Source organism: Coregonus clupeaformis, chromosome 6 (assembly GCF_020615455.1).
Source record: "Coregonus clupeaformis isolate EN_2021a chromosome 6, ASM2061545v1, whole genome shotgun sequence".
Taxonomy (NCBI): Eukaryota; Metazoa; Chordata; class Actinopteri; order Salmoniformes; family Salmonidae; genus Coregonus; species Coregonus clupeaformis.
In genome coordinates, this window is record NC_059197.1 from 32467230 (window position 1) to 32482229 (window position 15000).

The window sequence follows — 15000 nt, forward strand, 5'->3', positions numbered from 1 at the left end:
AATGATGGGAAGAGAAGAGTATGGAGAAGGGAAGGAACTGCTCATGATCCGAAGCATACCACCTCATCGGTGAAGCATGGTGGAGGTAGTGTTATGGCGTGGGCATGTATGGCTGCCAATGGAACTGGTTCCCTTGTATTTATTGATGATGTGACTGCTGACAAAAGCAGCGGGATGAATTCTGAATTGTTTAGGGCTGTATTATCTGCTCAGATTCAGCCAAATGCTTCAAAACTCATTGGACGGCGCCTCACGGAGCAGATGGACAATGACCCGAAGCATACTGAGAAAGCAACCCAATACTTTTTTAAGGCGAAGAAGTGGAATGTTCTGCAATGTCCAAGTCAATCACCTGACCTGAATCCAATTGAGCATGCATTTCACTTGCTGAATGCAAAACGCTCCAAGAACAAGCAGGAACTGAAGACAGCTGCAGTAAAGGCAGAGCATCTCCATTGACTGCAAAGGATTTGCAACCAAGTATTAAAACGCACAATTTAATTTATGATTATGTTAGTTTGTCCAATTACTTTTGAGCCCCTAACATTGGGGGGCTATGTATAAAAATGGTTGTAATTCCTACACGGTTTATACAATAATTTGGAGAAAACCCTTAAATTAAAGATGAAAGTCTACACTTAAAGCACATCTTGATTGATTCCTTTCAAATCCATTGTTGTGGCATACAAAGCCAAAATGATGCAAATTGTGTCACTGTCCAAATACTTATGGACCTGACTGTAACACTGTATACAGCCATAATATGACATTTGAAATGTCTTTATTCTTTTGTGAGTGTAATGTTTACTGTACATTTTTTATTGTATATTTCACTTTTGTTTATTATCTATTTCACTTGCTTTGGCAATGTTAACATACGTTTGAGATATAAAAACAGAAAGAAAGAAAGAAAGAGAGAAAGAGAGAAAGAGAGAGAGAGAACGAGAGAGAGAGAGCAAGAGAGAGAGCAAGAGAGAGAGAGAGAGAGAGAGAGAGAGAGAGAGAGAGAGGGAGAGGGAGAGAGAGAGAGAGAGAGAGAGAGAGAGAGAGGGAGAGAGAGAGACAGAGAGAGAGAGAGAGAGAGAGAGAGAGAGAGAGAGAGAGAGGGAGAGAGAGAGACAGAGAGAGAGAGAGAGAGGAGAGAGAGAGAGAGAGAGAGAGAGAGAGAGAGAGAGAGAGAGAGAGAGAGAGACACCTCCAGTCTCCAATCAGGGTGTAGTTTGGAGGACTGCCGTTTCAGAAAATGAGTTTTTGTTCTCTGGGGGATCAGAGAGCCAGGATGGCATGATGAAGTGAGGAGAAAGATGGAGAAAGGGAGAGAGAGAGAGAGAGAGAGAGAGAACAAGAGAGAGAGAGAACAAGAGAGGGAGAGAGAGAGAGAGAGAGAGAGAGAACAAGAGAGGGAGTGGAAAAGGGGGAGCAGGTCGATCCAATTGCAGTGTTACAAAATAAAATAAAATAAAATTGTATTTGTCACATGCGCCGAATACAAAAAGGTGTAGACCTTACAGTGAAATGCTTACTTATAAGCCCTTAACAGACAATGCAATTTTAAGAAAGAATACCAAAAAAATACCAACAAAACATTAAATAACAAAATAATAAGAAATAAAAGTAACAAATAATTAAAGAGCAGCAGTAAAATAACAACAGATCATGCATGTGTGTGTGTGTGTTAGTGTGTTTGTGGGAGTGTGTACATGTGTTTGTGTGTGTGTGTGAGTCCATTACGTAGTGTGGAAGATGCCTCCTATTTTCTGTGCAGTATATCTTAGAACACACAGGGACACGTGAGGACTGGTGAGGACTATGTGTGTGAGTCAATGTTCTGTAACAAGCCATATGCTTTGCTATACACACTCACAGAAGAGGAACTGTCAGAATCAACCAGCTCTCACAGTCTCACGTCAGAATTAGACGTTCATCCATGTTTCTCAAACATCACATTTCTAAGTTGTTCCAAACGTCAAATTTCAAGTTTAGGCATTAACTCTGAATTTTTAAGGTTAGGCATTGACTCTGAATGGTTAAGGTAAGGGTTAAGGTTTGGGATAGGCTTAAAACAAAAACGTTCTATTGCTGGATTCAAACTTGCAACCTTTTGAATCAGAGGCAGATGCTTCAAATTTGCAACCTTTTGAATCAGAGGCAGATTCCTACTTGAAGGTAACAGGCCGGTTTCCACGTAATCTCCCAATGTCCTCAAAAAAGGATGGACGTCGAATACTGACTTGTATCACGGGTGACCTGGCTGGTCAGAGTAGCTGTATCTCTCCCCCTCATGCCTCTGTGTCCTTTACTAGAACAAAGGAAAGAGAGTGAGAGAGAGCAGTGAGAAATACAATGCCTCATGGATTGCACAGAACACACACATACAGTCCATTCCATTGAACCCTTGAAGCTTGGGGATGTCGCTTGATTCACAGAACACTGAAAGAACAGTTAGTGATCGTGTACAGTAAGAACACATGTAGAATTATGAAGGAATATAATTTACTGGATGGAATGAGTAGACTACATGACATACATTATATACATGCTCAGCTTGGACTATTGGACTAGCCTACACAATGGTCCTGTGATATCTCTATTCTCTATTCTCTCTCCCCCCCTCTCTCTCTCTCCCCCCCTTCTCTCTCTCTTCCCCCCCCTCTCTCTTTCCCCTTCTCTCTCTCTCTCTCTCTTACCTCCTCCCTCTCGCTCTCTCTTTCCCCTCCTCTCTCTCTTTCCTCCCCCCCTCTCTCTCTCTCTCTCCCCCTCTCTCTCTTTCCTCCACCCTCTCTCTCTCTCTCTCTCTCTCTCTCTCTCTCTCTCTCTCTCTCCCCCCCTCTCTCTCTCTACCATCCACCTCTCTCCCTTCTCCTCCATCTGTCGAACTGGATTGTGACAGTGCTATATCATAGAGACTGGCATTGCCATTCATGTGGTTTCACCCTCATGTTCTATAGATCTGCCATAGTCAGGACTGGGCTCTGGTCAGCATGCCCACAAACATGCCATCTGGCCACCTTGCTAAACTATAGGCCCACACTGCCCACCATCCAAGCACATATGCATACCCATACCCTTCAGCCCCTCCCTCTTTCCTCCCCTCCGATGGTTGTCAATGTGTGTGTGTGTGTGTAAGTTTCCGTATGTGTGTGTGTGTGTTGGAGGGGTAGGAGTCTGGCAGGAGTCTGTCTATGAGAAGTTGTTGTTGTTGTTTGGGAGGGCCTGGCAGTCAGGCTGTGAGCCAAAATAGCATTTGACCTAGATTATCTCTGTGGCCTTGGCTTGTCTGTCTGTGTGTGTGTGTGTGTGTGTTTGTGTGTGTGTGTTTTGTCAAAGATTAGATTAAAATGGGATTTCAATCATAATAAAATAAAAAATCTTTGTTTCTCTCTCTCCATCTCTCTCCATCTCTCTCCATCTCCCTCCATCTCCCTCCATCTCTCTCCATCTCCCTCCATCTCGCTCCATCTCTCTCCATCTCTCTCCATCTCCCTCCATCTCTCTCCATCTCTCTCCATCTATATTCTATGTGTGTGTCCTTGAGGTGAGACACACACACACACACACACACACACACACACACACACACACACACACACACACACACACACACACACACACACACACACACAGTTTTGTACAGCTAAGCTTTTGGGGACACACAATTCTAACCATAACCCTAAACCCCCTAGAAATAGCATTTGATCTTGTGGGGACTAACAAAATGTCCCCAGTTAGTCACATTTTTGTTTGTTTACTATTCTTGTGGGGACTTCTGGTCCACAAGAATAGTAAACACACACACATATACAGTGTTTCTGCTGGTGAATAGTGAAGTTACCGTTGGTTACCCCTCCTGCCTCCTCCATCAACCACTCGCTTCTGCTTTTCACTCATGGTTACAGTTTTGGGACCAGTGATGAGAACCATTCAGGAGCTCTGCTTTGTGAATAGGCCATCTAGCTGTTTTCAGGTTTTAGACTGGTTATTATTATGATGGTTTCTGTCTGACACAAAAGGAGAGCAAATTCTCTGAAATGCAACAAAATAAAAAGTTGTCACTCTCCAATTTCTATTTCAACTTCAACACACAGATAAAGAATTGCGTCAGCAGAAAATGACGACAGAGTACAGACGCACATAAACAACCAAAGACGCCAACCAGTGGACCCCTTTAGGCCTTGTGTATGGAACAGACACATCACTTCCTGAACCAAAGACCAATGTTCCTGTTTTCCAGTGGACACCTTTAGGCCTTGTGTATGGAACAGACACATCACTTCCAGAACCAAAGACCAATGTTCCTGTTTTCCAGTGGACACCTTTAGGCCTTGTGTTTGGAACAGACACATCACTTCCAGAACCAAAGACCAATGTTCCTGTTTTCCAGTGGACCCCTTTAGGCCTTGTGTTTGGAACAGACACATCACTTCCTGAACCAAAGACCAATGTTCCTGTTTTCCAGTGGACCCCTTTAGGCCTTGTGTATGGAACAGACACATCACTTCCAGAACCAAAGACCAATGTTCCTGTTTTCCAGTGGACCCCTTTAGGCCTTGTGTATGGAACAGACACATCACTTCCTGAACCAAAGACCAATGTTCCTGTTTTCCAGTGGACACCTTTAGGCCTTGTGTATGGAACAGACACATCACTTCCTGAACCAAAGACCAATGTTCCTGTTTTCCAGTGGACCCCTTTAGGCCTTGTGTATGGAACAGACACATCACTTCCTGAACCAAAGACCAATGTTCCTGTTTTCCAGTGGACCCCTTTAGGCCTTGTGTATGGAACAGACACATCACTTCCTGAACCAAAGACCAATGTTCCTGTTTTCCAGTGGACCCCTTTAGGCCTTGTGTATGGAACAGACACATAACTTCCTGAACCAAAGACCAATGTTCCTGTTTTCCAGTGGACACCTTTAGGCCTTGTGTATGGAACAGACACATCACTTCCAGAACCAAAGACCAATGTTCCTGTTTTCCAGTGGACACCTTTAGGCCTTGTGTTTGGAACAGACACATCACTTCCTGAACCAAAGACCAATGTTCCTGTTTTCCAGTGGACACCTTTAGGCCTTGTGTATGGAACAGACACATCACTTCCAGAACCAAAGACCAATGTTCCTGTTTTCCAGTGGACACCTTTAGGCCTTGTGTATGGAACAGACACATCACTTCCTGAACCAAAGACCAATGTTCCTGTTTTCCAGTGGACACCTTTAGGCCTTGTGTATGGAACAGACACATCACTTCCTGAACCAAAGACCAATGTTCCTGTTTTCCAGTGGACCCCTTTAGGCCTTGTGTATGGAACAGACACATCACTTCCTGAACCAAAGACCAATGTTCCTGTTTTCCAGTGGACACCTTTAGGTCTTGTGTATGGAACAGACACATCACTTCCTGAACCAAAGACCAATGTTCCTGTTTTCCAGTGGACCCCTTTTAGGCCTTGTGTATGGAACAGACACATCACTTCCTGAACCAAAGACCAATGTTCCTGTTTTCCAGTGGACCCCTTTAGGCCTTGTGTTTGGAACAGACACATCACTTCCTGAACCAAAGACCAATGTTCCTGTTTTCCAGTGGACCCCTTTAGGCCTTGTGTTTGGAACAGACACATCACTTCCTGAACCAAAGACCAATGTTCCTGTTTTCCAGTGGACCCCTTTAGGCCTTGTGTATGGAACAGACACATCACTTCCTGAACCAAAGACCAATGTTCCTGTTTTCCAGTGGACCCCTTTAGGCCTTGTGTATGGAACAGACACATCACTTCCAGAACCAAAGACCAATGTTCCTGTTTTCCAGTGGACACCTTTAGGCCTTGTGTTTGGAACAGACACATCACTTCCTGAACCAAAGACCAATGTTCCTGTTTTCCAGTGGACACCTTTAGGCCTTGTGTATGGAACAGACACATCACTTCCAGAACCAAAGACCAATGTTTCTGTTTTCCAGTGGACCCCTTTAGGCCTTGTGTATGGAACAGACACATCACTTCCAGAACCAAAGACCAATGTTCCTGTTTTCCAGTGGACCCCTTTAGGCCTTGTGTTTGGAACAGACACATCACTTCCTGAACCAAAGACCAATGTTCCTGTTTTCCAGTGGACCCCTTTAGGCCTTGTGTATGGAACAGACACATCACTTCCAGAACCAAAGACCAATGTTCCTGTTTTCCAGTGGACACCTTTAGGCCTTGTGTTTGGAACAGACACATCACTCCCTGAACCAAATACCAATGTTCCTGTTTTCCAGTGGACACCTTTAGGCCTTGTGTTTGGAACAGACACATCACTTCCAGAACCAAAGACCAATGTTCCTGTTTTCCAGTGGACACCTTTAGGCCTTGTGTATGGAACAGACACATCACTTCCAGAACCAAAGACCAATGTTCCTGTTTTCCAGTGGACACCTTTAGGCCTTGTGTATGGAACAGACACATCACTTCCAGAACCAAAGACCAATGTTCCTGTTTTCCAGTGGACCCCTTTAGGCCTTGTGTATGGAACAGACACATCACTTCCAGAACCAAAGACCAATGTTCCTGTTTTCCAGTGGACACCTTTAGGCCTTGTGTTTGGAACAGACACATCACTTCCAGAACCAAAGACCAATGTTCCTGTTTTCCAGTGGACACCTTTAGGCCTTGTGTTTGGAACAGACACATCACTTCCAGAACCAAAGACCAATGTTCCTGTTTTCCAGTGGACACCTTTAGGCCTTGTGTTTGGAACAGACACATCACTTCCAGAACCAAAGACCAATGTTCCTGTTTTCCAGTGACTACGTTATGTTTCTAACGTTCCTCTAAAATCCCTTCAACGTTAATTAATCGTTTCTAACTTCTGTGTCCCCTGTCTCAGTGATGGCTGGGCGGACCGGTACGATGTGACAGATGGGTACGTGCGCGAGGCGGCGGGGGGAATCACCATCAAGCTGCAGTCAGCTGATGTGAAGTGGTTTGATGAGTACTTCCTGAAGCTGCGGCCGGACAACAACCTGAGAAACCCATGGTTCCCTGAGTTCTGGCAACACCGCTTCCACTGTAGGCTGAAGGGACACCCACAGGAGAGCCCCAAGTACAACCGCACCTGCAACAGTGAGTATACACACGTACACACACACACACACGCACACACAGTTCTGGAAACCAGGTGTGTTTGTTGATATCAGTGATGACATCAAAGGATGTAGCTATGAAGTAGAGAATGGAGAGATATGATTGTAGGATGTCAGGCAGGAGCGGAGGTCTTAGATCTGACCAGTCTGTTCAACACAGCTGGACAAGGAGGCTCTTTCATTCAGCCTGCCGCCACATTCACTCCTCTATCTGTTCATTCATATATCTGCATATTCAGCTGGGAACGTTGTGTGTGTGTGTGTACTTTCATGCAGTGCTATAGTTATGCTAATCACAGAGGCATCACATAGCCATGTTTCTCCAGAACTAATATGATGCAGCTTTAGCTCATCCCCCCCCTCCTTCCAATACACCTGGAACATCTCCTTTGTGTCCTAAAGTCTCTCTCTCTCTCTCTCTCTCTCTCTCTCTCCCTCTCTCTCTCTCTCTCTCTCTCGCTCTCTCTCTTTCTCTCTCTTTCTTTCTCTCTCTCGCTCTCTCTCCCTCTTTCTTTCTCTCTCTCTCTCTCTCTCTCTCTCTCTCTCCATCTCTCACCATTCATATGTAAAACTGCCAGTGTGATTGCTTCAAAGTGACTCATGTATACTAATGAAAAAGGGGGAAGTGTAATGAACTGAACAAGATGTGACAGAAGCCCTGTTTATACCTGGTTCTGACATGCGTCCGTTGTCCTGATCTTGTCCACATTCTGATTGTGCCCACATTTGTCGACAGGTGTAGACAATCAAAAGACGCATTGTGATCTGTTGTTCACCTCAGGAAGTGGTCGATAATGCATCTTGTACGGACATCCTTGACGTTGAAACAAATCCGGACCACGAAAGTGTATACATTTGGCAAACGTCATGGTTGATCCTGGTCTTCATTAGAAACCAACAGCCTATTGTCACTGTGGCCGGATGCCACTGTCCCATACCACGTCCAGCTCTGAATAAAATGGGCATCCCGAATAGAGAAAAGGTGTTCTCCTGTTCCCACGTATCTTTAGATCAAGGTATAATGTGTTGGCCTAACGTTCCCCTGTACCTTTAGATCAAGGTATAATGTGTTGGCCTAATGTTCCCCTGTACCTTTAGATCAAGGTATAATGTGTTGGCCTAATGTTCCCCTGTACCTTTAGATCAAGGTATAATGTGTTGGACTAATGTTCCCCTGTGCCTTTAGATCAAGGTATAATGTGTTGGCCTAATGTTCCCCTGTACCTTTAGATCAAGGTATAATGTGGAGGTCTAATGTTCCCCTGTACCTTTAGATCAAGGTATAATGTGGAGGTCTAATGTGTCACGATTGTCTAAGGAGGGAGAGGACCAAGGCGCAGCGTTGAAAGCAAACATATTTATTTTATCAAGATCACACGATCAAAACAACGAAACGTGACGTCCTTGGTTACAAAAAACAAACCAACACGGAACAAGAAACCACAACACAAAGTGAAAAGACCGATAGTTAAATATGGCTCCCAATCAGAGACAACCAGCTGTCACTCGTTGCCTCTGATTGGGAGTCACTCAGCCCAACATAGAAAATCAAACATAGAATACACACCCTGGCTCAACATAACATTGTCCCCAGAGCCAGGGCGTGACATAATGTTCCCCTGTACCTTTAGACTTGATATACATCACAGAAGACTGAAATATAACAAAACCGTTTGACATAGAAATAATGTTTATTAATAACATTAGTCATTTGACTGCAGAAAAGGGCTACCTTGTCAATACATGAATAGGCTATTTACTGTATTACAAAAGTGTTATTGAATTGTGTTTGTCAACGCAACCAAATATCAACATTTGAAGGAGAAATTCCAGTTTGTCTACAAATTAATAATTGATATGTTGGATTCATGTCTCCATCTCAACCAAAAATCTAAGTAAAAAAATAGGACTAAATCAAATCAAACTTTAAATGCACCTTAAATAAAGTTTAATTTGATTTAGTCCTATTCTTCAACTTAGATTTTTGGTTGAAATTGAGACGTGAATCCAACATATTCATTATTAACTTGAAGATTAAATTTGACATCAACCAAATCTTGAAACCCTAGGCCTATATGTATTGTCTATTTTTAGTTGAACCCTGGGTTGAATTGAAACAATAGCTGTTGATGACTTCGCAAATGCTATACAGGCCTAAATAGTATTATTGATGATATATGATTTATAGAGTATGGTTACATTTCCTTTCCGCTGTTAAACCTACGCTTTGGAATGACTTCGAAAGCAACAGTGGATCTATTGAGTTATTAAGAGATCATGTGATAATCATTCTAATGACAGCACATTGGTATTAGTCAGTGACAAATATCAAAGCTTGGTTAAAACCCTAGATGGGAGACCAAATGGATAGCTGTAGATATATAAACTTTTTAGTAGGAGGTGCTGCCTAGCCTATAGTTTTTTTTCTGATAGTGGGTATAACGTTGAAGATCTGACGTTGTTTCAAAGGTACAAATTCAACATATTTTATACAAGGTTTTGTCACTACCTCCTCCCCCCTGTGGAATTTTCTCCTAACATTCACTAAAATGTTGTGCATAACATCTGTTAACAACCACCATAGAACATTTCCCAAAAGTTCTCATTAGGTTTCTAGGTAATGTAATCACACAACGTACCAGTAATGTTTTCCCAGCAAACCAACATTGGATCTGTGAAAGTTCCCAGAACATTTGTTCGTTTGCGGCAAATGTTCTTATAACACAAAAACTGTCCAGTCATGCTAATGATTGTACAATGTTTCTATAAAACATTCACCTGATGTTGCAAGAACGTTCTGAGAACACATTTTATCTGTTCTTTAAAGGTTCCCAGAATGTTTCTTTAGGTTGTGGGAAAAGTCTGGTGGGAACATTGTGGGCACATCACAAAAGATATGTTCTGAAAACACAAAACTGTCTAGTTGTGTGGATGATAATACAATGTTTCTTTTAGGGTGCAAAAAATATTCACCTGATGTTTAAAGAATGTTCCCAGAACAATTGTTTTATGTTCTTTAAAAATGTCTAACACATTTCCTTAGGCTGTGGTAACATTGTGGAGATATGACAACTGATAGGTTCCCAAAACACTAAAACTATCCAGTTGTGCTGACATTCAACTGTTTGTATCAGGGTATACAAAACATTCCTTTGATGTTGCAATAATGTTGACAGAACAGTCTTTCTGAGTTCTTTAAAGGTTCCCAGAAAATGTAATTGGGTTCCGTTAGCGAATTTTCACTGATCAATGATTTTCAGGAAACTAAACCACGATCGTTCCCCCAGCATGTCGTTTTTTTTTTTTTGGTACTGTTTAGGACTATACTAAAGCTTATTTACAATACAAGATTACAATAATATAAAGACAACGTATGTAAACATCCATGTGTAAAGAACAACCCTGTCCAGACCTGTTTGGATAATGTGTTGCGCACTTTGTAGCCTACTCTGTAACTTAACCTGTTCCTGTTTTTACTGTGTGCATTAGGGCTTAAGTGGCATTTGTATTCATGCTGTGCAGTAATTGTATTTTGTAAACACATCCAGATACTCAGCTCGTTTGTGTGATGACTTTTTTAGGGATGGGAGAGATTCTCTGAATATTTATTTGTCTGGCTGTGGCCAGGTCTAGGTTATCGGGACAGTAGCTTAACGTAGTAGGCGTAAAAGAGCCTATTAGGGACAGTAGCCAATTAGGGACAGTAGCCAATTAGGGGCAGAAGCCAATTAGGGACAGTAGCCAATTAGGGACAGTAGCCTATTAGGGACAGTCTTAAATCGTTGGATTACAAAAGTAGGTTGTAATGATGATAGTACAAAACTATTGACTATAAAAGTGTGCTGTTTTCTGTCGATTTATACAGCTTGTGTCATAATGGGAGGTCCAAGGCAGGTTGGATTAATTTGCATACAGGGAGGGATACGGACGAAGTGGGCAGATCAGAGACACGTTTTTATTACCATGTGTAGACGCAACAAGTCTTGGATCATCTTGATCAGATGACGACAACCACATGTTAAAGCAAGGTGTAACCACGGCTAGAGAGGAGAGGTGTGTGGGAGGAGACGAGAAGAGAGGGTGTTTGAAGTTCAAAAAAAGCAGGTGGTGTTTCATAAAGGCAGAACAGGTTATTAGATTCAGGTTGGTCTGATCGTTTTCTTTCTTTTTCCCTCCATCTCCCCCTCTCCCTCCATCTTCCTCTCTTTTTCGGTGTTTCTCCTCTCTGGTTCTCTCCCTCCATCTCCCCCTCCCTCCATCTTCCCATCTCCCCCCCTCCCTCCATCTTCCTCTCTTTTCCTGTGTTTCTCCTCTCTGGTTCTCTCCCAGAGCGGGAGTCATTGCGACAGCAGTATGCCCAGGACACTAAGATGGGCTTTGTGATCAATGCCATCTACTCCATGGCCTATGGGCTCCATAACATGCAGCGCTCCCTCTGCCCAGGCTACCAGGTGGGTGCTACTGGACTGGACTGGACTAAACACAACCCCACTGTCACTGTTATAGTTGATTATAGTTGGGATTGCTCATATTGTTATTGAGATGATGATGACGATGATGATGATGATGTGGTGGTGATGGTGTTGATGATGTTTTTAATTTTTTAATTTTTAAAGTTTGATCAGTGATGATGATGATGATGTTGATGATGATGTTGATGATGATGGTGATCCAGGGGCTGTGTGATGCAATGCGACCTATAGATGGCGCTACACTGCTAGACTTCCTGATGAAGACCAACTTCACAGGCGTGTCTGGAGAGGGCATCCTGTTTGACGAGAACGGAGACTCACCTGGCCGGTATGTATGTGTGTGTGTGTGTGTGTGTGTGTCTAAATAGGACATCGTAAATAACAAGAGCAGTGAGTCGCCTGGCTGTGATGAGCTCATTCCATACACAGTGCCTTGCAAAAGTATTCATCCCCCTTGGCGTTTTTATTTGGATTTCATGTAATGGACATACACAAAATAGTCCAAATTGGTGTAGTGAAATGAAAAAAATTACTTGTTTCAAAAAATTCGAAAAAATAAATAACGGAAAAGTGGTGCGTGCATATGTATTCACCCCCTTTGCTATGAAGCCCCTAAATAAGATCTGGTGCAACCAATTACCTTCAGAAGTCACATAATTAGTTAATTAAAGTCCACCTGTGTGCAATCTTAAGTGTCACATGATCTGTCACATGATCTCAGTATATATACACCTGTTCTGAAAGGCCCCAGAGTCTGCAACACCACTAAGCAATTGGCACCACCAAGCAAGCGGCACCATGAAGACCAAGGAGCTCTCCAAACAGGTCAGGGACAAAGTTGTGGAGAAGTACAGAATATGGCACCACAACAAACCTTCCAAGAGAGGGCCGCCCTCCAAAACTCACGTACCAGGCAAGGAGGGCATTAATCGGAGAGACAACAAAGAGACCAAAGATAACCCTGAAGGAGCTGCAAAGCTCCACTGTGGAGATTGGAGTGTCTGTCCATAGAACCACTTTAAGCCGTATACTCCACAGAGCTGGGCTTTACGGAAGAGTGGCCAGAAAAAAGCCTAAAGAAAAAAATAAGCAAACACTTTTGGTGTTCACCAAAAGCCATGTGGGAGACTCCCCAAACATATGGAAGAAGGTACTCTGGTCAGATGAGACAAAAATTGAGCTTTTTGGCCATCAAGGAAAACGCTATGTCTGGCGCAAACCCAACACCTCTCATCAATGGTTTTTCATTGGCAGGGACTGGGAAACTGGTCAGAATTGAAGGAATGATGAATGGCGCTAAATACAGGGAAATTCTTGAGGGAAACCTGTTTCAGTCTTCCAGAGATTTGAGACTGGGACGGAGGTTCACCTTCCAGCAGGACAATGACCCTAAGCATACTGCTAAAGCAACACTCTAGTGGTTTAAGGGGAAACATTTAAATGTCTTTGAATGGCCTAGTCAAAGCCCAGACCTCAATCCAATTGAGAATCTGTGGTATGACTTAAAGATTGCTGTACATCAGCGGAACCCATCCAACTTGAAGGAGCTGGAGCAGTTTTGTCTTGAAGAATGGGCAAAGATCCCAGTGGCTAGATGTGCCAAGCTTATAGAGACATACCCCAAGAAACTTGCAGCTGTAATTGCTGCAAAAGGTGGCTCTACAAAGTATTGACTTTGTGGGGGGTGAAGAGTTATGCATGCTCAAGTTTTCAGTTTCACAAGAACAAATATTTTGCATCTTCAAAGTGGTAGGCATGAAGTAAATCAAATGATACAAACCCCCCAAGAATTCATTTTAATTCCAGGTTGTAAGGCAACAAAATAGGAAAAATGCCAAGGGGGGTGAATACTTTCGCAAGCCACTGTACACTACTTGACCAAAAGTATGTGGATACCTGCTCGTCAAACATCTCCCCCCCCCCATCACTCAAGAGAACGCGTTTCCACTGCTCCAGAGTCCGATGACGGCGAGCTTTACACCACTCCAGCCGACGCTTGGCATTGTGCATGGTGATCTTAGGTGTGTGTGCGGCTGCTCGGCCATGGAAACCCATTTCATGAAGCTCCCGACGAACAGTTCTTGTACTGACTTCCAGAGGCAGTTTGGAACTCGGTAGTGAGTGTTGCAACCGTGGACTGACGATTTTCAGCACTCGGCGGTCCCGTTCTGTGAGCTTGTGTGGCCTACCACTTCGAGGCTGAGCCGTTATTGCTCATAGATGTTTCCACTTCACAATAACAGCACTTAGAGTTGACCGGGGCAGCTCTAGCAAGGCAGAAATTTGACGAACTGACTTGTTGGAAAGGTGGCATCCTATGACGGTGCCACGTTGAAAGTCACTGAGCTCTTCAGTAAGGCCATTCTACTGCCAATGTTTGTCTATGGAGATTGCATGGCTGTGTGCTCGATGTTATACACCTGTCAGCAACGGGTGTGGCTGAAGTAGCCAAATCCACTAATTTGAAGGGCTAACCCTAACCCACATACTTTTGTGTATATATGGTGTATCTCTGTACCTTAGTATGTATCTATCAATAGATTCAGAGGCACTGACTCCTGTGTGTGTGTCTGTGTGTGTGTGTGTGTGTGTGTGTCTGTGTGTGTGTGCGTCAGATATGAGATCATGAACTTTAAGAAGATGGGGAAGGACTACTATGACTACATTAACGTAGGGAGCTGGGACAACAGTGGGCTGAAGATCGATGATGATGAAATCTGGGCCAGCAAGGACACCATCATCAAATCAGTCTGCAGCGAACCCTGTGACAAGGGACAGATAAAGGTGAAACGCACCCTATGTATGCTCAGGGGGGAGGAAGGGGGGAGGAAGGGGGGAGGTGAAAGGCTGGCAATGACAAGGACCCTTCCAGATTATCTCTGTTGATGTCTCCATCTAATTGGTGCATTCTCTCCAAGATAGTATTTTTGCAGCATTCTGATTGGTGTGTTTTTCCTGAGCGGATGAGGGTGTTTTTCTGGTGTGTCCTCCAGGTGATCCGTAAAGGAGAGGTGAGCTGCTGCTGGACCTGCACTCCCTGCAAGGAGAATGAGTTTGTGTTCGATGAGTACACCTGCCGAGCCTGTGACCTGGGCTCCTGGCCCACCTTCCACCTCACAGGTGAGACATACACACACACACACACACACACACACACACACACACACAGGGTGTATGGATTGGCCTCTTTGCTCTTGGAAGTCTCTAAATGAAAATCTTCAGCCTGGCTGATCAAACGCCCTCACACAGGTTAACACCACAGACTGATTCATTCACACATCCTGGAAACACATACACACAAACGCATGCACTAACGCATGCACGCGCACACAAACACACACAAAGAAAGAAAAACATGAAATATGGGGACAGTTACATAATGATGTTTTTTCAATTGTACAATTGAC

General features: G+C 43.6%; 1 protein-coding gene across 3 annotated transcripts in view; it reads left to right on the top strand.

Annotated features, from left to right (window-relative positions):
- The window catches only part of LOC121567809 (metabotropic glutamate receptor 5), a 93284-nt gene that overhangs the window by 67360 nt on the left and 10924 nt on the right, over positions 1-15000 (top strand). For 2 of the 3 annotated variants that reach the window (XM_045220169.1, XM_045220177.1), the window contains exons 7-11: positions 6866-7101; positions 11451-11572; positions 11797-11921; positions 14209-14377; positions 14587-14713. In XM_045220169.1, the coding sequence (XP_045076104.1) occupies positions 6866-7101; positions 11451-11572; positions 11797-11921; positions 14209-14377; positions 14587-14713 (779 nt within the window). Of the gene's footprint in view, positions 1-6865; positions 7102-11438; positions 11573-11796; positions 11922-14208; positions 14378-14586; positions 14714-15000 lie in introns of all 3 variants that reach the window. The other variant, XM_041878108.2, reaches the window with a different exon arrangement.